Here is a 23631-nt window from a genome sequence, read left to right as displayed (position 1 = left end):
GAATAGAATACAAAAATAAGGAGGTAATGTTTAAATTGATATAGAACCTTGGTTAGACCCACACTTGGAGCACTGTGTGCAGTTCTCATTACCACAGTACAAAAGTGATATTGAAGTACTAGAGAAAGTGCGGAAAAGATTTACAAGGATGTTACTAGAATTGAGAATACAACTTTCGGGAAAGATTGAGCAGGCAGGGGCTCTTTTCTTTGTAAAGGACAAGAGTAAGAGAAGACCTGATCGAGGTCTTTCCGATTATGAAGAGGTTCAATAGGCTGGATGTGGAGAAATTGTTTCCACTTGTGAGTAAGATATCCACTAACAAATCAAATAAAGAATTTACAGAGAATGTGGAACTTGCTGCTACATGGAGTGGTTGAAGCAGAAGCATTTAAGGAACGGCTTGATACACACAAGGGAGAAGGGATTAGAGGGATCTGGTGGTACAGGGGGAGGACACACAGACCGTTGGCGCAAATAGCCTGTTTTTTTTGCTATAGATTATATGTAATTTTGTGTCATACGTGGGCCATTAAATTTATACTTTTTTTTAAGTAAAGAGATATAGGCATAGAAATTCAGGCATACCCAGTTTTGGGCATGTGGAGGGCACTTGGAATGATCCAAAGGCCCACCTGATATTGGGCCTCAGGCCTTATTACTATCAAGCTGGCGAGGTGCAGACTGAAAGGGGAGGATTTATTTGGTCATTAACAATAAGGTGGTGGCACACTTCCGGCTTGTAATGAGCGTGGGCTTCCTGCTTGCCATATTGGAAGCTTAGGACGCCATTTAGCGCCCGAAAAATAGGTGCTGCATGACTAGGCCATGATCATGTTAAATTTTCCTAGTTTGAAAGTGACCAGTGTTTGAATCCCGTGGGCAATGTACTTAGAGGGTCTATACTTCTAATAGTTAACTTCTGATTGCTGTTATGACATCACTGGAGTATCAGAGTTAGTTGATGGTTTAATATTTTTTTTGCCTGTGAGAAATATCGACATAAGTGATCCATGGAAAATATCACCCTTCGAGACAAGCATTATGTTAAATTCAGTAGGATGATAAATGGCTTTGCTGTAGGATCACTATTGTGTTTAGAGCAGTTGATGCTGTTGTGATAATTGATATCTTTTTAAAAAAAAAGACAGTTTGAAGGTCACAGGAATTTGTATAAACTGAGATCATCAAATACAGAATATAATGGATCTTGTACGGCTGGGTAGAAGTGGTGTTGTCTGTAGGGCAGCAGGGCAGGGTGAATAGTGGGGATGGATGGACATTCTGGAATTCCACTTGATTAGCTTTGAGAACCAGAGTTTGTGCCGAACTTTCCCATCAGAAGATTAAATCAGGTGGGATAGAAGCTGCAATGGGGTTGATTGCACATGGTCTATAGAAGAAGGGTAATTGTACAAGTATACTTAGAAAATTGAACTTTAGAAGATGGAATTTTTGTAGCTTATTCTTGGGAGTAATTTCAAGGGTTGTGGATATCTGTGTCTTTACTGCTGTGTAGTCAGCCAGATCTGAAGCTTCCTTGCTTATATACCTCCAAGCAAACAGGAATGCAGATCTTTGTTGTTTCCCATAGACCCATGTGTCTTAGAACTGAAAAAAAGCTTCTCTATGTATGTAATTATACATATATGTGTATATATAACATATACACACACACCATATATATATATAATATATCTATAAGCTCTCTCTCTCTCTAATATATATATATTATATATATCTACATATATATAAAATCAATATACCCTGTATCTATAATTTATATACATATATATAATATATATATATATAATTGATATATAAAATCTATATTATCTATATCTATATATTATCTATCTGGTATCTATAATCGATATATTATTATATTATACATTTAATATATAGGGATGGGGAGTACCCTTTCAACTATTTCTCCCATCCTCATCCAACACACTTATGCACTTACCTTCTTCTTTAACAAATGAGTATTATAAGTAATGATTTTGGTCTGAGGAAACGAGAGAGTGCAAAGTGTGTATCCTACCTTTCAACCAGTCCCATTCTTTCTCTGCATTGCAGCTATTTTTGAACTGCTGCCTCACCATTGCCTTGGTGGACTGCAGCGGTTTTCTGCTCCCACAGTGACAAGCTGAATGATACTGGATTGGGGAGGCGGGGGGCAGGGTTTGGGGGGAGGAGACCATGAAATTATGCCCCTGCAACACTTCTTTAGTGAGGTTTACTTGCTGTTAAAGTGGGTGTGCATTTGCAATGGATACTTCAAAATAGATTTAGGCAATTGATGGGAGAAAATCCGAGCTGCAGGTGGAGCGAGCTGCATACAAGGAGGGCAGGACAGAAAAATTATTACGGGGTAGAGGGAGGGCTATGAATTTTCTGCAGGGTGAAAAATTAAAAAGAAGTTTACTGGAGTAAATTACCTGGATTTTGCGGTCGGCGGTGGCGATGGAATGGCACTCGCCGTTCACTACGCTGACAGCTGCACACAGACTTTTTGCGGGCTTTTGAGCGGCAACTTGCTGTCATCGGGCATCTGATTCAGCAGATAAAGCAACATCATGGCTCTTCAACCAATCAGATTAAAGAATCGTCACAGACACGCAGAGTTGCAACCAGGGAGTATCAGTTAGATTTAATTTATTGTAAAATCATATTTTTTTATTTATTCGTTCACAGTATGTGGGCGTCGTTGGCAAGGGCAGCATTTATTGCCCATCCTTAATTGCCCTTGAGAAGATGGTGGTGAGCCGCCACCTTGAACGGCTGCAGTCCTTGTGGTGAAGGTACTCCCACAGTGCTGACTTTGTTGCAACGGTTTGGTACAACTGAGTGGCTTGCTAGGACATTTCAGAAGGTCGCTCGAGTCAACGATAGTGCTGTGGGTCTGGTGACCGGGTAAGGACAGCAGATTTCGTTCCCTAAAGGACATTAGTGAACCAGTTGGGTGTTTACGACAATCAAGGTTTCAAGGTCACCATTCCTGATACTAGCTTTTTTTTCTCTTTTAATTCCAGATTTTTTTTAATGAACTGAATTTAAATTCCCCAGTTGTTGTGGTGGGATTTGAATTTACATCTCCACATTATTACTCCAGGCCTCTGGATTACTAGTCCACTATGCTACCATACCTTATACAGAAAGTGAAATAAAGCGAGGGAATGAAAGATGGGATTAAGAGAGAGAGAGAGAGAGAGAAAGTGACAAAAGAAAATTAAAAAAAAAAAAATTTATTTAATTTTTTAAAAAATCTCTAACAATAATTACATTCTGAAGGGATGACACTCCACTGCGTTGAACTGCGCATGTGTGGACGATGGGAGTTTGTGTCTGATTTACTCCATAATAACGGTGAGCGCTGATAGCCTCACGGTTATTCTCAATGCAGAATCTGGGCCAATATCTTTTTTCCCGACATTATCTGCACTAGCTTGTGAATATTCAAACTAGAAAATGGACAGTGCTTGTTGAAACACAATGGCCGGGACTTTGCTTACTTTGGCGGGTCCGGTACGGGCGATGTCGGTGGCAGGTTGCGGCTCCGCTGCTGGCTCCATCCCGCTGCCTAAAATTAATTTACGTTGATGGGGCTTGTTAAGCCCACCCAGCTCGTTTCCCAGTCCAATTAGAAGAAGCAGGTCTGATGACATCATTCATGTCCTTAAAGGGACCATGGCCACCTTATTTTTGACGTTGTGCTGTCAGTGTTCTACAGCATTGAAGTGCTGCAGACATGGACAATCACTGCACAGAGATGCAGAGCTGCAACAGGTTCTCTCATGACTCCCTCCATATGCTTATGGAGGGAGTCACAGCACACAGAGGTCCTCTTCCCATCCCATGGGTGGAAGGGACCTCCCCAGGAGACCAACACAGCCTGGTTGCACATTGCAGAGGAGGCCACAAGCAGGGATTTCGTCAGGAGGACCTGAGTGCAGCGGCACAAACCTTTCAGTGATCTCATTAGATCACTAAACATTAGTACAAAGCCACACTCACCTTCATTCTGCTGTGCCTCTCATTACATCCCCATCACTCTGCCTTCCTTACCCTACTCTTGCACACCCTTACTCACACCAACTTACCTTGTATCCATTCCTCCCTCTCTATCTACATTATCACATCCCCATCATCATAGGCAGTCCCTCGGAATCGAGCAAGACTTGCTTCCACTCCCAAAATGAGTTCTTTGATGACTGAACAATCTGATACGAGAGCCACAGACCCTGTTACAGGTGGGACAGACATTTATTGAGGGAAGGGGTCGATGGGGCTGGTTTGCTGCGTGCTCCTTCCGCTGCCTGCGCTTGGCCTCTTCATGTTCTTTGTGTTGAGACTCGAAGAGCTTAACGCCCTCCTGAATGTACTTTCTCCACCTCGGGCGGACTTTGGCCAGGGTCTCCCAGGTGTCAGTGGTGATGTCGCACTTTACCAGGGAGGCTTTGAGGATAACCTTATAACGTTTCCACTGTCCTCCTTTGGCTCGTTTACCATGAGGGAGCTCCGCATAAAGCATTTGCTGAGGGAATCTCGTATCTGGCATGCGAACTATGTGGCCTGCCCAGCGAAGCTGATAGAGTGTGGTCAGTGCTTCAATACTGGGGATGTTAGCCTGGTCGAGGACACTGATGTTGGTGCGCCTGTCCTCCCAGGGGATTTGCAGGATCTTGCGGAGACATCGTTGATGATATATCTCCAGCGACTTGAGGTGCCTTCTAAACATCGTCCATGCCTCAGATCCATTACAGGAGGCGGGTATTAGCCTTGTAGACCTTGAGCTCGGTGGTAGATTTGAGGGCCTGGTCTTCAAACACTCTTTTCCTCAGACGGCCGAAGGCTGCACTGGCGCACTGGAGGCGATGTTGAATCTCCGCATCAATGTCTGCCTTTGTTGATAAGAGGCTCCCGAGATATGGGAAATGGTCCACATTGTCCAGGGCCGCGCCGTGGATCTTGATGATTGGAGGGCAGTGCTTTGCGGCGGTGACAGGTTGGTGGAGGATCTTTGTCTTAAGGATGTTAAGCGTAAGGCCCATGCTTTCATATGCCTCAGTGAATACATTGACTATATCCTGGAGTTCAGCCTCTGAATGTGCGCAGATTCAGGCATCGTCCACATACTGCAGCTCAACGACAGAGTGATCTTGGATCTGGCCTGTTGATGACGCAGCCCTGTTTGATCCCGGTCCGGGTCTATAATGGATCCGTTGGTAAGGATCACGGCCTGCATGTTATCGTGAAGCATGCGAAGGATATTGACAAACTTTTGGGGGCTTCCGAAACGGAGGAGGACGCTCCATAGACCCTTGCGGTTGACAGTGTCAAAGGCCTTTGTAAGATCAAAAAAGGCCATGTATAAGGGCTGGCGCTGCTCCCTGCATTTTTCCTGCAATTGTCGCGCTACAAAGATCATGTCTGTTGTGCCCTGTAGGGGACAAAATCTGCATTGTGATTCCGGGAGGAGCTCCTCGGCCACAGGGAGAAGACGATTGAGGAGAACTCTAGCGACAACTTTCCCAGTGGCTGATAGCAGGGAGAGTCCCCTGTAGTTGCCGTAGTCGGACTTGTCCCCTTTTTAAAAAATGGTCACGATCACTGCATCTCTGAGATCTCCCGGCATGCTCTCCTCCCTCCAGATGAGAGAGATGAGGTCATGTATCCGCGTCAACAGCGCCTCTCCGGCATATTTTAGTGCCTCAGCAGGGATTCCATCCGCACCTGTAGCCTTGTTATTCTTGAGATGTTTTATGGCTTTGCCTAACTCGTGCAACGTTGGAGTTTCACTGAGTTGGTGGCGGGTTGCGTGCTGCGGGATGGAGTTGAGAACCGAGTCAAAGGCAAAGTCTCGATTGAGATCATCTTCAAAGTGCTCCTTCCAACGGGCCCTGACAGCCTCAGTGTCCTTGATGAGTGTTTCCCCGTTCTTGGCCAGGAGTGGGGTGGGGCCTTGGGAGTTTGGACCGTAGATGGCCTTGACTGCTGCGAAGAATCCTCGCATATCATGGCTGTCGGCCAGTTGTTGTATATCCTGTGCTTTCTCCATTCACCACCTGTTCTTTAGGTCCCGGGTTTTTTGTTGGACCTGAGCCTTGAGCCATCTGTAATGTTGTTTTGCAGCTCCCGAGTTAGGTTGTTGCTTGAGGCTCAGAAATGCTTTGCGCTTGCAATCTATTAGTTCTTGGATCTCCAGATCATTTTAATCAAACCAGTCCTGATGTTTTCTGGTTGAGTGACCAAGTGTCTCTTCACAGGCACTGGTTATAGAGGCCTGGAGGGCAGACCAAGCGCTGTGGGCATTCAGCATCTCGAGGTCATCAAGGCATGCCAAATTGGCTGAGACGCTGGCTGTAAAGGGCTCTCTTAGCTGGGTCTCTAAGTGCCCCGGCATTAACTTTTTTGCAGAACTGCTTCTGCTATCCTCTCTGCTTTGGGGCAATGTTAATGTTGATGATGGATCGGATTAGGTGGTGGTCTGTCCAGCAGTCTTCAGCTCCTGTCATGGCGTGGGTGATGCGCACATCCTTGCAATCCCTGACTCGGACGATGCCCACATCCCCATCCCCATATTCATAGGCAGTCCCTCGAAATCCAAGTCTTGCTTCCATTCTAAAAGTGAGTTCTCAGGTGACTACAGTCCAATACGGGAATTACAGTCTCTGTCATAGGTGGGATAAACAGTCGTTGAAGGAAAGGGTTGGTCGGGAGTCTGGTTTGTCTCATGCTCCTTTCGCTGCCTGCGCTTGTTTTCTGCATGCTCTCGGCAACAAGACTCAAGGTGCTCAGCACCCTCCCAGAGGCTCTTCCTCCACTTAGGGCAGTCTTTGGCCAGGGACTCTCAGGTGTCGGTGGAGATGTTGCACTTTACCAAGGATGCTTTGAGGGTGCCCTTGAAATGTTTCCTCTGCCCACCTGGGGATCGCTTACCATGTAGGAGTCTTGTGTCGGGCATGCGGACAATGTGGTTTGCCCAACGGAGCTGGTCAAGTGTGGTCAGTGCTTCGATGCTGGTTATGTTGGCCTGATCGAGAACACTGACATTGGTGCGTCTATCCTCCCAGGGGGTTTACAGGATCTTGCAGAGACATCGTTGGTGGTATTTCTCCAGCGATTTGAGGTGTCTACTTTATATGGTCCACGTCTCTGAGCCATACAGGAGGGCGGGTATCACTACAGCCCTGTAGACCATAAGCTTTGTGTCACATTTGAAGGCCTGATCTTCGAACACTCTCTTCCTCGGGCGACCGAAGGCTGCACTGGTGGTGGACCTCGTCGTCGATGTCTTCCTTTGCTGATAGTAGGCTCCCAAGGTATCGAACGTGGTCCATGTTGTCCAAGGCTGTGCCGTGGATTTTGATGACTGGGGCAGTGCTGTGTGACGGGGTCGGGTTGGTGGAGGACCTTTGTCTTACGGATGTTTAGTGTAATTTCCATGCTTTCGTATGCCTCGGTGAAGATGTTGGTGATGGCTTGGAGTTCTGCCTCTGAATGTCGTCCGTGAACTGTAGTTCGATGACAGAGGATGGGACGGTTTGGGATCTAGCCTGGAGGCGACGAAGGTTGAACAGGTTCCCACTGGTTCTTATAGTTTAGTTCCACTCTAGCGGGGAGCCTGTTGAGCGTGAGATGGAGCACTGCAGCGAGGAAGATCGAGAAGAGTGTTTACGTGATGATGCAGCCCTGCTTGACCCCAGTCCGGACATGGATTGGGTTCGGACATGGATTGGGTCTGTGGTGGATCCGTTAGTCAGGATCATGGCTTGCATGTCGTTGTGGAGTAGGGGGAGGATGGCGACAAACTTTTGGGGGCAGCCAAAATGGAGGAGGACGCTCCATAGTCCCTCGCGGTTAAAAGTGTCAAAGGCCTTTGTGAGATCAAAGAATTACTAGCCAACCCTCACACTTACCCTCATCCTAGTCATCATCATCATCATAGACGGTCCCTCAAACGAGGATGACTTTCTTTCACAAGATTCACAAATGTTTCAATGAAGAACCTGATGTTCCAGTCCTGAACTCAGTTGAGGGAGTGGAAGATGCCTGTGCGTGGATTTTTTTAACGTGTGGTGACCGTTGCACACCAGTCACCACATGCTAGGCCTTTATCCAGTGGCAAGGATTAACCAGGACTACTAGAGACCTGCTCTGCTGCACCGGGCCTAGTGTGCACACATATCGCAGTGTGGGCTGGCCGGTGCTGCCCCTGGGCCCTCGGCTCTTCTGGGCCCAGTACCCTCATTCGCCGTACCTTCGCCCACGATGTTCCAGGGCCCGGTGCTCCAGCTCTATTTATAGCCCCGAGCTGCAGTGGCGTTCTCGCACAGGTCAGGGCAGCCCACATAGAATAGCACAGCACAGAAGGAGGCCATTGGGCCCATCAAGTCTGAGCCGGAACTTTTGAAGAGCAATCCAGTTAGTCCCATTCCCCAGCTCTTTCACCATAACCCTGCAATTTTTTACTTCTTCAAGTATTTATCCAATTCCCTTTTGAAGGCTACTATTGAATCTGTTTCCACCACCCTATCAGGCAGTTCGTTCCAGATCCTAACCACTCACTGCCTAATAAAGCTTCTCCTCAAGCCGCCTCTGGTTCTTTTGCCAATCACCATAACTGTGCTCTCTGGTTATCGACCCTTCAGTTGCAATCATGCTAACTAACAACACACAAGACTTGGGTGTTTTATCCAATGTTCATGTAAAGTTTCTGTTAATGTGCTGTCAAACATTGAAATCTTTATTTTCAACACTTTCCTTTCTGGGTTAGATTTGCATGCACCTTCGGAAGTGGCTTAGTGAGTTGCAGTGAATGGTGAGATGTAATGGTACCCCTCGCAATGGTGGTGAATGTGAAAGGAATGGCTTGGACATTGTCGGGATACCTTATGGTGTTGGTGTGGGGTGGTGCCAAAATAGTGCATTATGTAGCAGCCAAAGTGTACTTGGCAGCATTATGGTTAGGTGCTAATACCATCAGGTGATTGCGGAAAAGGTTGATGTTGGTGCTACTGGTGTGCCTGGTGATGTTGGTGTTGGGCTGATCGTGATGGGATTCTGAGGGCCAAGGTAGCCTATGTTGATGGAATAGATGGTAGGTGAAATAGAGATGAAAGAAGCAATCTGTCAATGGTGAGAGATTTTTCAATGAGATAACACTTGCAGCCTGCATACACTTATCACGTCATTACTTAGACTTAAAATGACTTGACTTAACGTTCTGTGTCGAGTTTAGTTCATATCTACAGTAACCTCACGCCATTCAGTGCATTTCCATGGTGAGGCAGGCAGCGAGATGCCATTTTCACGAAGCTAGTGGCAATGTGGCACAATTCGGTCAGCAACTTTTGGATATTCGCATTTAATTATGCATCTATCCCTCATCTGAACTTGCTGTGCCGTTTACACATAACTAATGGAGAGCGCCATTGGCCTCACCATTATTTGGTGGGCAATATCTGGCCTATTATTTTAGCTAGACCATCATAAAATACCAAATCAAGCACTTCTGGATCCTGGTTAGCTGGTCGATTCTCTAATGGAGACTTGCTTTCTAGTAACTGATTCATGATGAGGTTGTGGTTAGAATCCTTCGTTCAGTTGGATTACAAAGAAACGGCATCAATATAGCCAACCAATCTTAAAAAAAGAAAAAGTGGAGACATTAATCATCACAAGATAAACATTTTAAAAATGAAGACTGCATAGGTTTTTTTGTTTCAGTTCTTGATGGAAGCAGAACCGAGGTAAACTGCTCAAGGTATTACAGCTTTCACGATTTCGGAAACAGATGCATAGCTGCAAAAATTAAATCAAGTGAGCTGCGTTTGGTATAGAAAGCATATTGTTAAGTAATTTTTATGTGTTAGCCTAATATTAGTATCATTATCCGACACACAAATTAAAAGACAGATGTTTTTGTGAACATTTGTGTCTTGATGACAAGGTTACAGCTGCTGCCACAGGAAGTTTCCACCCATAGACCAGAAATGGTGAACAATGCCCTAAGGATTACAGACTAACCTTGATTGAATCCTGATTGTGATCGGTGGCGACATGTTCTAAATCTATTCCATTTTGCTAGTAGACATCCAAAAATATCTCAGATGAAGGTGATAAAGTAGCCATTAAAAAGGTTTTTGTATGTATATATTTTTTGAACTGCATTATGTTATCCAAAAGGCATAAAAGCCAACTAATATTCTACATTCTCATTCAGAGTGTTATTTCATTTTCAGTATTAGATGAAGTGTAAAAGTTGAAGGATATTAATTTTTCCAGATTTAGGTTACTTACAGGAGAATGTTTCAGAATATTGCTTTGTTTCCAGGTACAAAGCACACTTTTTAAAATTACTTAACCCTTTAAGGAATGAATTGGGCAATGGTGATATGATTACATTAGTGGGAGTACTTATTGGACATTGCATAATTGTTAGGGTGAGTTTTATATATTTATCTTATTCAGTTTCAAAAATCTCTCGATCAAGTTGCTTCATGCAGTTTACCATCAAACAGTTTCAATTATGTTTTTTATTAAGTAAAGAATTGGCTGGAAACCTTACCTTGGTGTAATTAATGCTAAATACAAATGTTAGTATTAATTATTTACAGTTTCTTGGTCCTTTCTGTCTGAGTATTAAATCACGAGTGAAATCTCTGTAAAATAATGAAGCATCAGTTGGAGCATTAGCTTGTGTACTGTCACAATACTGTCAGCAACCTGTCAGCCATGATCATATTGAATGGTGGTGCAAGCTCGAAGGGGCGAATGGTCTACTCCTGCACCTCTTTTCTGTGTTTCTATGTTTCTTTGTACCTTTGATGGCTGAGCTGACTTATGGATGAGAAATTGTGGCAACAATAATAACCGCAATTAGTGAAAAATAAATTAACGAAAGAAAATAAATCTGGGAAAGAAATACTGTGATTGCACAGAAAAGAAACTAAACGAAAAACATGGATGAGGAGTGGAAAAATGCTGAAGAAGAAATAAAAAAACGGAGATAAAATAGAATAAATTTGGTGAAAGTAGAAAAAGTGCGAAGAGTAGAAAATGTCAGGATTTCTTTGCTCATTCTAGAAAGAAACCAAGGGAAAAAGGTAATAAAACAAAATGCTGTAAACACTCATCAGGTCGGGCAGCATCTGTGGAGAGAAACAGTTAACTTTTCAGGTCGATAACCCTTCATCAGAGATAAAGGTACCGACTTGGGGACCCGCTTTCCTAAATACAAACCGAGCTTGTTCAAATGCTGTTCCCCAATTGTTTATTTATAATGTTAGCCATTCTCTCATTCTGCTACTAACCCTTTCTCACAGGAGTGCTTGCCTCCATGCATATACTTTCAGGCAGCTTCAGGTCTCGGGTTTGTCTGCACTATGATTGCCCATCAAGCGGATGGTTTTGCAGCTGTACGACACAGAAGATGCTGTCGTTCCATCCTTCCTGTGGCAGGATGCTCAATGTACAAACCTGGTTAAGAAACACTGCAACTTTTTATGACTGAGGCTACAACACACAAATATATTTTTCTGATATAATTCAGTTACTTCACTGTAGAGTCAGCCAAAGAAGTTTCATTTCACTTCGGTGTAATGTTTCTGTAGTTTTAACGATGTGCCATAGTTCCTCCTGTCTTGCTGAATAGTTCATCCTCCTTGTAAAGTCATAAAAAGGGAATTGATTCCCTGGAGTAAGCTGTGAGTGACAATGTATATCCTCTAACTACGAAATGGTTTAAATGTCTTCTCAGTTAAATATTACCACTGACATCCTTTTCTTCAGCAACTCAAAACTATGAATAATTCTGTCAGCCACCAGAAGAAAATACTTTCACTGCTACAACTTTGAGGAGATGACGATGTTTTTAGTTTTTAGTCATCTATTTAATCCTGCGTTTCAAATGTAATACCTTTGCATATTAAGTGCACCCTGTAAAACATATCCATTTCACTGCTTTTGCTATAGCTAAAAGTCATAACTGAAACCTAAGAATGAATGTTCCCTATGCAAACTGCAGTAATATAATGTGCAGACCTGGGGGAGTGTAATATACTTTCAATATGTGGCTCGCAATATTTTTGGTGATGTAGTCAAACAATCGCAATAAAAGGTGTGCAAGACAAAAAAATGATGTCCATAAACCCAAGGCCAATGGAGAATGTGCTTAAAGTGGAAGTGCCTGTAGAATGTCCATTGTATTTTTCACAATAATAGTGATTCTTCTGAATTATTTGACAAATACAATCTAAAATCTCATTTAAAGAACAGGTCAGAAATGTTGACGTTAACATTATGGTGAACTAGACACCTCTGAATCTCTGTGTTTACAGCTGTTCTGTCCTGTCTTGCATGATTGATTGATGTTATATGATGATTCTAGCGTAAAGTCTGCTACATGTAGGACAGATCCAATATAACATGATTTGTCCTAGCAATAGATCCATTACCATTTGAACAAATGCATTTGGTTCAGTAATAGCTTATTTTTCATTCTGCAATGAATATTCAAAATGTATTTTTATTGTGATACAACCCTATGGATTGGTATTTGGTATTTAGACGCCAGCAGCGACTTCATTTTGTATTTTAGTAATTGAGCATTCAATTGACTGACTATAATGATTAATCAGCTGTTCAGATGTATTAAATTGTCTTCCTGGTTTTAATATGGATTCATCGTCTTGCGACAATATCATCATGTTGCACTGAAAGAACTCTGAGCTTATTTATATTTATGTGTGTGATTGCACACTGGTGATTTAAGAATAAAACCTACAATTTGACTTCTCCGCTGGCTCAGTCGGTCAGTATACTATACTGAGCCATACAGATCAGCAAGAATCCAGATTTGATCTCTGGTCTGTGTTGGATTCGCTGTTCTTAGCCAGAGTAGCAGCAGGAATTAAACCGTTGATTTCAGCGTGCCTGGGCAAGAGAGAGGAAAAGAAAGCTGAGTGTTTCTGTCTCTTCTAATTGCTACCTAACAACTCATTCTGGAAAATGGATTTAGTGAGGGCATGTTTGTGCTCAATTGTGACGCTCCCAGGGTGGAATTGTCTGCAAACAATCTCTATGTAAACTCCTACATCAAGAACGCCATATGGGTAAGGTGCTGAAGGGCTGCTGCCCTCATAGAATCAGACCCATGTATGAGTCAGCTGTTTTGTTTTCAATCTTGAGATGTGAGCATCGCTAGCAAGGCCTGCATTTTTTGCAAAGTATTTATAGCCCAGAACTGGCCATTCGGCTCAACAGGTCATGCCAGTGTTTATGCTCAACACTAGCTCCTCCCGCCCTTCTTCATCTAATCCCATCAACATATCCTTCTATTCCTTACTCCCTCGTTTGATTATCTAACTTCTCCCTTCAATGCTATTTGCCTCAACTACTCCTTGTGGTAGCGAGTTCTACATTCTAACCACTCTCTCTTGGTAAAGGAGGTTCTCCTAAATTCCCTATTGAATTTATTTGTGCCTGTCTTGTATTTATGGCCCCTAGTTCTGGTCCGCCCTGCAAGAGGACACATTTTCTTACGTCTACCCTTTCATAACCTTAAATACCTCTACCGGGTCATCCTTCAATCTTCTCCACTCTAGAGAAAAGAGCCCCAGCCTGTTGAATCCTTCCTGATGGGTATAACACCTCAATTCTGCTACCATTCTAGTTAATCTTTTTTGCACCTTCTCCAGTGCCTCTATATCCTTTTTATAATATGGAGACTAGAACTGTGCACAGTACTGCAAGTGAGGTCTAACCAAGGTTCAATACAAGTTTAACATAACTTCTCTGCTTTTTGTTGCTCATTAGCTTACAGTAAGCTAATATTGTTGCTGTCATCTACACTGCCAACTTCTCTCCTGTCACAACGAGATTGCAAGATACTTTACATAGGATATACGGCACAGAAACAGGACATTCAGAAATGACAAGAGGCTGTTGTCTTGTGGAAAAAGAAAAGTACAATTGGTTCAGATGTTTCTAATTTTTGATTTCATCATAATAATTACAATGATCTTTTTTTAAAACTGAACTGTATAAACACCTGAAATGAAGTGGCACATAATGCCAGTAATACATGGTGCTTAAACAATTGTGCTTTTTTTTAATCCACTGGACAACAGCCTCTTGTCATTTCCAGTATCTTGCAGTCTCGTTCTTACAGGAGAGAAGTTGGCAGTGTAGATGTCAGTCACTGAGTGGCTTGCTAGGCCATTTCAGAGTGCAGTTAAGAGTAAACCCTGTTGGTGTGGTACTGGAGCCACATCTAAGCCAGACTGTGTAAGGAGGGGCAGGTTTCCTTCCCAAATTAGTGAACCAGTTGGGTTTTTATGACAATTCGATTTTCTATTTCCAGATTTTCTTACACTGAATTCAATCCTTAAACTGGGATTTGAACTTGCGTTCTCTGGGTTATTAGTCCAAGCCTCTGGATTACTTGTCCAGTAACATAACAACGACACTACCGTCACAAAAGCAAAATACTATGGATGCTGGAACCTGAAATAATCTCCACAGATGCTGCCTGAACTGCTGAGATTTTCAGCATTTTCTGTTTTTATTGTAACTACACTACCGTACCCATTACTGGGGGCTGAGGTGGAAATTCGTTTTGTTAAAACAATATTGGCTTACAGTAAAACAGGGTCCAAAAGACTTGATCAATATACAGCTACCATCTGTGGAACAGGACTACACTAACCAGCGATGATAAATTGATTAATCAATTGTAATTAAGGAGCGTAGCCGTTTTATTGCAATTCATTCTCTCCTCCTCGACTGTGTCATTTTATTACTGGAGTTTGGGAAGCAGACTTTTTCCTTCATACAGGTTGAGTCTCCCTTTTCCGGGACTCCCTTATCAGACACCACCCCTCATCCGGCACCATTCCCAGCCACTCCGACATGAAAAAATTTAAGTCCTTCCTCGCTGTCGACTCCCGCAATCGGTGACCTGACCCCGCAATCCACCGCACCCATCCCCCACCTCCCACGACCTCTCTGCCGCACTCCCAGCCCCAAGCCAACCAGCCCCAATATCTCCTTGCTCAGTACCTGCACCATCCAATTTAACGTGACCTCCCCACATCCAGCAAAATCCCTTATGCGGCACAGACCAGATCCCGAGAGTGCCGGATAAGAGAGGTTCAGCCTGTATTTCAGTGCCTTACATAAGAATATAAGAAATAGGAGCAGGAGTAAGCCATACGGCCCCTCAAGCTTGCTCCGCCATTCAATAAGATCATGGCTGATCTGATCATGGACTCAGCTCCACTTCCCTGCCCGCTCCCCATAACCCCTTATTCCCTTATCATTTAAGAAACTGTCTATTTCTGTCTTAAATTTATTCACTGTCCTGGCTTCCACAGCTCTCTGAGGCAGTGAATTCCACAGATTTAAAACCCTCAGAGAAGAAATTTCTCCTCATCTCTGTTTTAAATGGGCGGCCCCTTATTCTAGGATCATGCCCTCTAGTTTTAGTCTCCCCCATCAGTGGAAACATCCTCTCTGCATCCACCTTGTCAAGCCCCCTTTATAATCTTATCCTCTCATGTGATCAGGATGGGAGGTGAATGCTCTGCTATGTGAACTACGCGGTATTAATTTTGAAAAATGCGTAAACTAAATGTAAACATGCATGAATTAGGGGCGTTCAAATATTTGATTTCAGCATAATAATTCCAATAATTATTTTTACTGAACTGTATAAACACCTGAAATAAAGTGACGCACAATGCCAATAACACATGGTTCTGAACCAATTGTGCTTTTTCTCCCCCCACAAGACAACAGCCTCTTGTCATTTCCAGTATCTCTTTGTTGCAGGAGAGATGTTGGCAGTGTAGATGACAGCAATAAGCAGAACTGTGAGGAGATGCAGGATTTTATTCATGACTCGTCAAAGTTCTCTGGTAAGATATTATCTCCCTGTAAGTGGACTGACTAACTTGAAACGATAAATCTGATAAAATATATATTTCTCATCTATAAAAATGGATTGAGCGTTATAATTTCTGAGAGTTAATTACTGGATATTCCTTTTGCACTTTTGTTGCTGGAAATGTATTAACTCTCCAGTCTTGTATAGTGATCTTCTTGGTTATATATTGGTTACCTTTTGGGGAAGTTGTATTGTGATCTGAACCTATGGCAAAGCCCGCCACTCTCTTGCTTGTTCAGTAGCTGTAGAGGTATGCAGCAATGATAGGGTAAAGAGGCGTAATGAGGAGGATCCTAATTATAGGACACAAAAGCGAAATACTGCGGATGCTGGAATCTGAAATCTAAACAGAAAACGCTGGAAATCTCAGCGGGTCAGGCAGCATCTGTGGAGAGAAAAACAGAGTTATCGTTTCGGGTCATTGACCCTTCGTCAGAATTGGCAATATTTCTACAATAGAACTAACTATTGCCACCCTCCTCAGTCAGAATTGCTTCCAGTGTTATATGCAAATCTATATAAGCAGGTGCCATTATTGTCACTTCCTGGTGGACCTGATGGTGATGTACTTGAGGCTTGTGCACGGAAAACATTTCCGGGTTAACTCAGTTGCTTGCAAAAACTAAGCACAACAGAAATGTTAAATTACATGATGTAAATATAAAGAAGGCAGCCAGATGACCTACTGCTGGATCTCTGCCAGTATGTCTTTCTTTTTATGCTCTTGCATGCATTCTCTTGCTCAGCATCTCTTGATATTCTATTCCCCTTTGCCATTTTGTTGGATCTGCCTCTATGCATCTCTTTTGCTCTCTGTCATTGTTTTTTATTTTCTCTCTCTTTGTCTATTACCCTTCTTCAATGATTCAAAAAATTCAGTACATGGCATAAAGTTTAATGTTCATTATTAAATGCACTGTTTCACACTTGTGGTTTGGTATACTGTCTTTTGCAACACAAAAAAATTTTACTCTTACTTGAATTTCCCTGCACTGTTCCTGGGTGTAATGGCAGGCGGGCAGGCATTCATCTTCCAGACCTCTGATAGCAAGATTGTGAAAGCAGCAGCTCGTGTGAATGAGTGCATTCCATGATGTACTTTCCCTTTGCTGCTGTGCGAAAGGATTGTGGTTCCATTTATTACTTCCTCTGAGCACCATGGCTATGATTAGGAATTCAACAAGTGAGGATTTGGGCTTTTTTGATACCGAACACTGGAGCTCCAATAGGCTTCTCTCTGTAATGAAGATTTTCACTATTGAGGGGCAGAGTAATATTCAACAATACTGCAATTTTCTTTCTTTCTGGTTTCCTGATTTCCACCTTTTTCCTCACTCATTTTGATCGCTCATGTAAGCATTGGCCTACAAAGTAAAATCTGCTGATGTAGAGCTATTCTGAGACCAGGGTATTTGTCTGTGACTTCATTTGACCATGTAATTGTGCTTCATAGGATCAGCATCTCCTTTATATCATTACCATAAAGTGCAGGTGCACCTATTGCTTATGCAAAATGCTAGAAAACAGTCCCAGATAATTCACCATGGGAATGAACACTTTTTTGATTGTCTACATCTGTTGCAATAATGTAGCCAAGGCCAGTGACAAGAAAGCAAGACTAAAACATCTGCCCAGGAGACCACCAACAGATGCTAACATTGCAGATGGTTTGCACAATCATCATTCAGTGATAAAGGCAGGGTACTTTGTCAGCGAATGTTATTAATCTCTGACAAAAACAAGTAATGGACGTCTTGAGATGGCCAGAAAGACGACTTTAATCTAGAACTAATTGATAAGGAAGAGGCTTTGTTAAACACCTAACGTCTGTAAAATGTGATTAGGACAACACACTTTTAGAAACATAGAAACATAGAAAATAGGTGCAGGAGTAGGCCATTCAGCCCATCTAGCCTGCACTGCCATTCAATGAGTTCATGGCTGAACATGCAACTTCAGTACCCCATTCCTGCTTTCTCGCCATACCCCTTGATCCCCCTAGTAGTAAGGACTTCATCTAACTTCTTTTTAAATATTTTTAGTGAATTGGCCTCAACAACTTTCTGTGGCAGAGATTTCCACAGGTTCACCACTCTCTGGGTGAAGAAGTTTCTCCTCATCTCGGTCCTAAATGGCTTACCCCTTATCCTTAGACTGTGACCCCTGGTTCTGGACTTCCCCAACATTGGGAACATTCTTCCTGCATCTAACCTGTCTAAACCCATCAGAATTTTAAATGTTTCTATGAGGTCCCCTCTCATTCTTCTGAACTCCAGTGAATACAAGTCCAGTTGACCCAGTCTTTCTTGATAGGTTAGTCCCGCCATCCCGGGAATCAGTCTGGTGAACCTTCGCTGCACTCCCTCAATAGCAAGAATGTCCTTCCTCAGGTTAGGAGACTAAAACTGTACACAATACTCCAGGTGTGGCCTCACCAAGGCCCTGTACAACTGTAGCAACACCTCCCTGCCCCTGTACTCAAATCCCCTCGCTATGAAGGCCAACATGCCATTTGCTTTCTTAACCGCCTGCTGTACCTGCATGCCAACCTTCAATGACTGATGTACCATGACACCCAGGTCTCGTTGCACCTCCCCTTTTCCTAATCTGTCACCATTCAGATAATAGTCTGTCACTCTGTTTTTACCACCAAAGTGGATAACCTCACATTTATCCACATTATACTTCATCTGCCATGCATTTGCCCACTCACCTAACCTATCCAAGTCGCTCTGCAGCCTCATAGCATCCTCCTCGCAGCTCACACTGCCACCCAACTTCATGTCATCCGCAAATTTGGAGATACTACATTTAATCCCCTCATCTAAATCATTAATGTACAATGTAAACAGCTGGGGCCCCAGCACAGAACCTTGCGGTACCCCACTAGTCACTGCCTGCCATTCTGAAAAGTCCTCATTTACTCCTACTCTTTGCTTCCTGTCTGACAACCAGTTCTCAATCCATGTCAGCACACTACCCCCAATCCCATGTGCTTTAACTTTGCACATTAATCTCTTGTGTGGGACCTTGTCGAAAGCCTTCTGAAAGTCCAAATATACCACATCAAATGGTTCTCCCTTGTCCACTCTACTGGAAACATCCTCAAAAAATTCCAGAAGATTTGTCAAGCGTGATTTCCCTTTCACAAATCCATGCTGACTTGGACCTATCATGTCACCTCTTTCCAAATGCACTGCTATGACATCCTTAATAATTGATTCCATCATTTTACCCACTACCGATGTCAGGCTGACCGGTCTATAATTCCCTGTTTTCTCTTTCCCTCCTTTTTTAAAAAGTGGGGTTACATTGGCTACCCTCCACTCGATAGGAACTGATCCAGAGTCAATGGAATGTTGGAAAATGACTATCAATGCATCCGCTATTTCCAAGGCCACCTCCTTAAGTACTCTGGGATGCAGTCCATCAGGCCCTGGGGATTTATCGGCCTTCAATCCCATCAATTTCCCCAACACAATTTCCCGACTAATAAGGATTTCCCTCAGTTCCTCCCTCAGTTCAAATTAGCTGTATGAGCTAATTTGACCATCAAGCATTCTATTGTGAGGGTTTGTTCGCAGATTCCCTTTGGTTCTTTTCCTGTTATTTGGTGACCGAGATCTCATTTCCATGCTCTGTTTAAACTCTCTATTGGTTTGGTCCTGTTTCAAATAAGTTAAGTGTTATGTTTATGGGTATCATGGGGGTTTGAGAATAACTAGCGCTCGAGGGATTGGGTCCCATTGGCTCCAGGAGGAAGGGTATGATTTGGAGGTACTTGACCACATCCTCCTGAATGAAGTGGAATCTTTGCATTCACTGTTGAAGGTACAAGATCTTGCCTCTGCAGAAAATAACTTAACAAGCCTGGTGATGCCCTTCTCATGCTAGACTTTGAATTAACTCTTGGGTCATGTACCGGAGAGTTCTTTGTTGCGTCAGATAGGATAGAATGTTGACAGACCCAGCAGAATTTCAGTCATGCATATGGCTCCTTCTGGATCAAAAGGGTTAGTACAATTATGGGGTGTGCCTTAAGCCATCTTGTCTCTTGTGAGGGGGATGTGAAAAACTGATTAGAGGGGCAGGGTAGGTTAGGACATTTCAGCCTCCATACCCAACTATAGGTAAGGCTGTTTCCCAAGTCATAATATCTCCAATCTGGGCTGCCCAGAAATGCCATCTAAAGTCTGGAAGGCCAGGGAGACCAAATGGTATTTTCTTCCATTCAGCTCCCATCTTCTAGCTCAGGCTTATCTGCTCATGGCATTTACTTGGTTGCTAAGACAACCAAGTTGTCTCTCGAAGGGGTTGATTCTGAGATTGTGTGATTTGCCAATACGTATCGTCAATCCCATAATTATACATTGGAAAACTGATAGCGGTTAACCAGGGTCACATTCATCATTCACGTGGCTTGCAATAAGAGTATTCATTAATCCATTGTTTTGATTTATTGTATTTCAATTTCTGAACAAAACTGGAGATTGTGAAATTTGAATTATGATGCGGTGCCCCTTTATCAAGGTGGTGTGGAAGGAGGAGGAGATTAGTTGTGTGACCACCCATATTACACTATCTCTGCAATGGATGTAGTCCACTTTCAGGACTTTGGGCACATCAATATTATCCCCACTCACTCATTGAGGTGGGCAGGGAGGGGGGCGGGTAGAGGGAGTAAGGGTCACATTCGGAACTTTTAATGGGGGCATCTGAACAGAGGAGATGAGTTAATCTTGCATATCATTTGTATTTATTTTGAAGTTAATTTGTTTGTGTTTTAAGAACTTTTGAGCTGCTGGTGTTTATTTCAGTATCAGAATGGTGAAACTCAATTAAACAACAGAACGTGTGTTAATAGTGACATTTAATAGACATTTAGTTTTGAGTATGTTAACTACTAATGCTTGGGTCATTCTTACAGTGTGGAACATTAAATAGGAACTCAGTCATTTTCCACCCCAGTTTAGTATGAGAAGACCTTTGTTCTATAGGCTTCTTCAAGTAACTTAATGGCACAGTGATTTAATACACAGACCTGTTGTGCCCACAGAGGAGTTGGGTAATGTCTATTCTGTAATGTTTCACATGATAAGTGTTTATTGTAAAGCAAGTTGTTGGATATAGGGAAGGAAACTGGATGTGTTCAGGTACCTCCTCCAGGAGCCAGTGGGAACCAACCACTATAAAGCTACTTACTCTCAATCCCCAAGTTACCGTTGCTCATCTATGTTGACCATTCAGGAGTAGCAGAGGCCTGGGAATAGATGGGAGAATTTTTTTTTAAGTTACAGAATGAGAGGGGCAAACTGAGTAATGCACTGACACTGTCATCTCAGATGCCCAAGTTCATTTGTCCCCAGAATAAGGGAGTGAAATTGGTTTGGGCAATCGTGATTAAGTTCCTAATGGCCATCACCTCATAACACAAAACTTCTAATTTGGTAATAATTGGCTCTAAATTGGCAATTTGACTCGGAGACGACACAGGATGTAGGAAATGGGAATGCTGGTGCAGTAACAGAATGCTGATTTGAGATTGGGCCTGAAGTGCACCATTGGGACAGGATAGTCGGAGCTTTACTTTGCTTCTAAAAATGTTACACCTGACTTGGAAGTGCTTGATGCTGACCTGTTTGCCTTAAAACAGAAAGCATTACCTTTCCCAGCATTAACACCCCTTGCCTTGAAAATAAAAGACATTTTCTTTAAATTGTCTGGGAGAATATTAAAAATATATAATTTCACAAATCCAGATGTTGCAGATTGGAGTGCCAGATTTGCCTGATACTATCATTGCAACATTATTCTCCTTTAGGTACAGACCATATATGTTGGTCCCTATCTTTGCAACCGCCTCCAGCCCTCCAATTCTGGCCTCTTGTGCATCCCCACTTCCGTTGTCCCATCATTGGCGGCCATGCCTTTAGCTGTATAGGTCCTAAGGTCCTAAGCTCTAGAATTCTCTCCCTAAACCTCTCTATCTCTCTCTCTCTCTCATCCTTTAAGGTGCTCCTTAAAACCTACCTCATTCACCAAGCTTTTTTTCACCTATCCTAATATCTCCTTATGTGGCTCACTGTCAAATTTTGTCTGAAAACATTCCTGTGAAGCGCCTTAGTATGTTTTACTGCGTTAATGGTGCTACATGAATGCAAGTTGTTGTTCTTGAACAAGATGGAAAGTTGCACCTCGCTGGGACAGGTTTTGGGCAAGGCGAGAGGAGAAAAAACAGTCTTTTTGGACAAGAATGAGAAAGCTTGCCTGTTTATCTGGAGGCAGATCCTGGTCTATCTTGCCATCCTGGCTGAAGGATTCTGCAAACCATGTGGGAGACATTTGAGGTGGTAGTTGAATTGTTTCCAAGGTCACTAATTAGTGATTTTAATGGAAAAATGGATGGGATCACAGTAATATCAGTAAAAACCCTCGTATAAAATAATTTGATTTATTCAATCATTGTAAATCAGTGGACCTAATTATAAATGGGCAGAATCACAGAATAATAGTGCTGTAAATATCCAAGGATCCCTTGCATAAATTAAAAAGCAGATTTTGATTTTTTTTTCTGTGGCCTGACTAGAACAGTGGCCTGAATATTTTCAATTACTTTGTTGCAAGCCAGTAAATTTAACGAGGGGTATTGGCAGCATTAGTATTTAGTTTGATTACTTTCTATCCTTGGAGATTGGTTTGTGACTGATTACTTACTGTTACAGGGCTGCAGTTATTTCATTTAAATCAAAATGAGAAACAGCAGGTATTGCCAACTGCATTTGGTCAACTTACACAAGACAAGCAAGCTGGAATGACAGATGGGCCTAACATTGTACATAAGGACAAAGGTAAATGGCTGTAGAATCTGAATTAGTTCTAAGAGAAACTTACAAACATATTGATCTGTACAGGATTACACTAAATGATCCAGCAAAAAATACTAATACGCTTCAAGAAATTTCCTTGAGAAGACTAAGAATAACTGAGAATTTCACAATTTTTAATTCCCACATAAAATAACTTCTATTGTAACTCATTGTTTATGTCTCTCTTATGATTACGGAAAGCATATAAATCACCTGTCAGCATAGCTGTACAAAAGTATGATTCTGTTATGGCTCGCACAGCCAATGTACTTAAATTATTTTAAACATATGTATTTTATGAGATGCAGAAAGGAAGTGTATGAAGGATCAGAAATAGAGAACTAGAAGACCAGTATCACAGAGGCAGAGAGAGGAGATCAAAAACAAATAGAAAGTAAAGCGCAAATACTTAAAATCATGCCAGGAACAAAAATTGCAAGAGCTGGGAGGTCGGTGGAGTTGAAGATCAGATAAGCCTTTGGGGCGAATTAATATAGATTTGAAGTGATCAGTCTAAACAAATGAATATTGTGGGCAAATTCTGGATCCAGTTATTTTGCTTCAGGAATTTATATAATGTATAAAGGTTAAGTAAAATGTGTTACAAAGATACTTACAGAATTAATGTTCATGAGCACATGGACTAGTTATGGTCTGTAGTAGAATCTTCAAGGCAATGAGAGGCAAAATAGACAACGGTCTGTTTAATACTTTGAGTAACTCCATAAATACAGTAAACATAAATACAGGGTCCTGTAAACCAGTGAATTCTTGAGGCAAACCAACTGGAGAAGGGGAGCAGTTTCAGGAGTG

The 23631-nt window shown here is 42.5% G+C and overlaps 1 protein-coding gene across 6 annotated transcripts in view; it reads left to right on the top strand.

Annotated features, from left to right (window-relative positions):
- Positions 1–23631, top strand: part of znf438 (zinc finger protein 438) — a 345274-nt gene that overhangs the window by 157059 nt on the left and 164584 nt on the right. For all 6 annotated transcript variants that reach the window (XR_011593391.1, XM_070881520.1, XM_070881519.1 and 3 more), the window contains 2 exons: positions 15838–15923; positions 22675–22800. Coding sequence is in view for 5 of the 6 variants with exons in the window: in XM_070881520.1 (XP_070737621.1) it covers positions 15838–15923; positions 22675–22800 (212 nt within the window). In the remaining variant the exon portion in view is untranslated. The remainder of the gene's footprint in view (positions 1–15837; positions 15924–22674; positions 22801–23631) is intronic.

This window comes from Pristiophorus japonicus, chromosome 5, assembly GCF_044704955.1.
Source record: "Pristiophorus japonicus isolate sPriJap1 chromosome 5, sPriJap1.hap1, whole genome shotgun sequence".
Classification (NCBI taxonomy): Eukaryota; Metazoa; Chordata; class Chondrichthyes; family Pristiophoridae; genus Pristiophorus; species Pristiophorus japonicus.
This window is presented reverse-complemented; position numbering and strand designations above follow the sequence as displayed.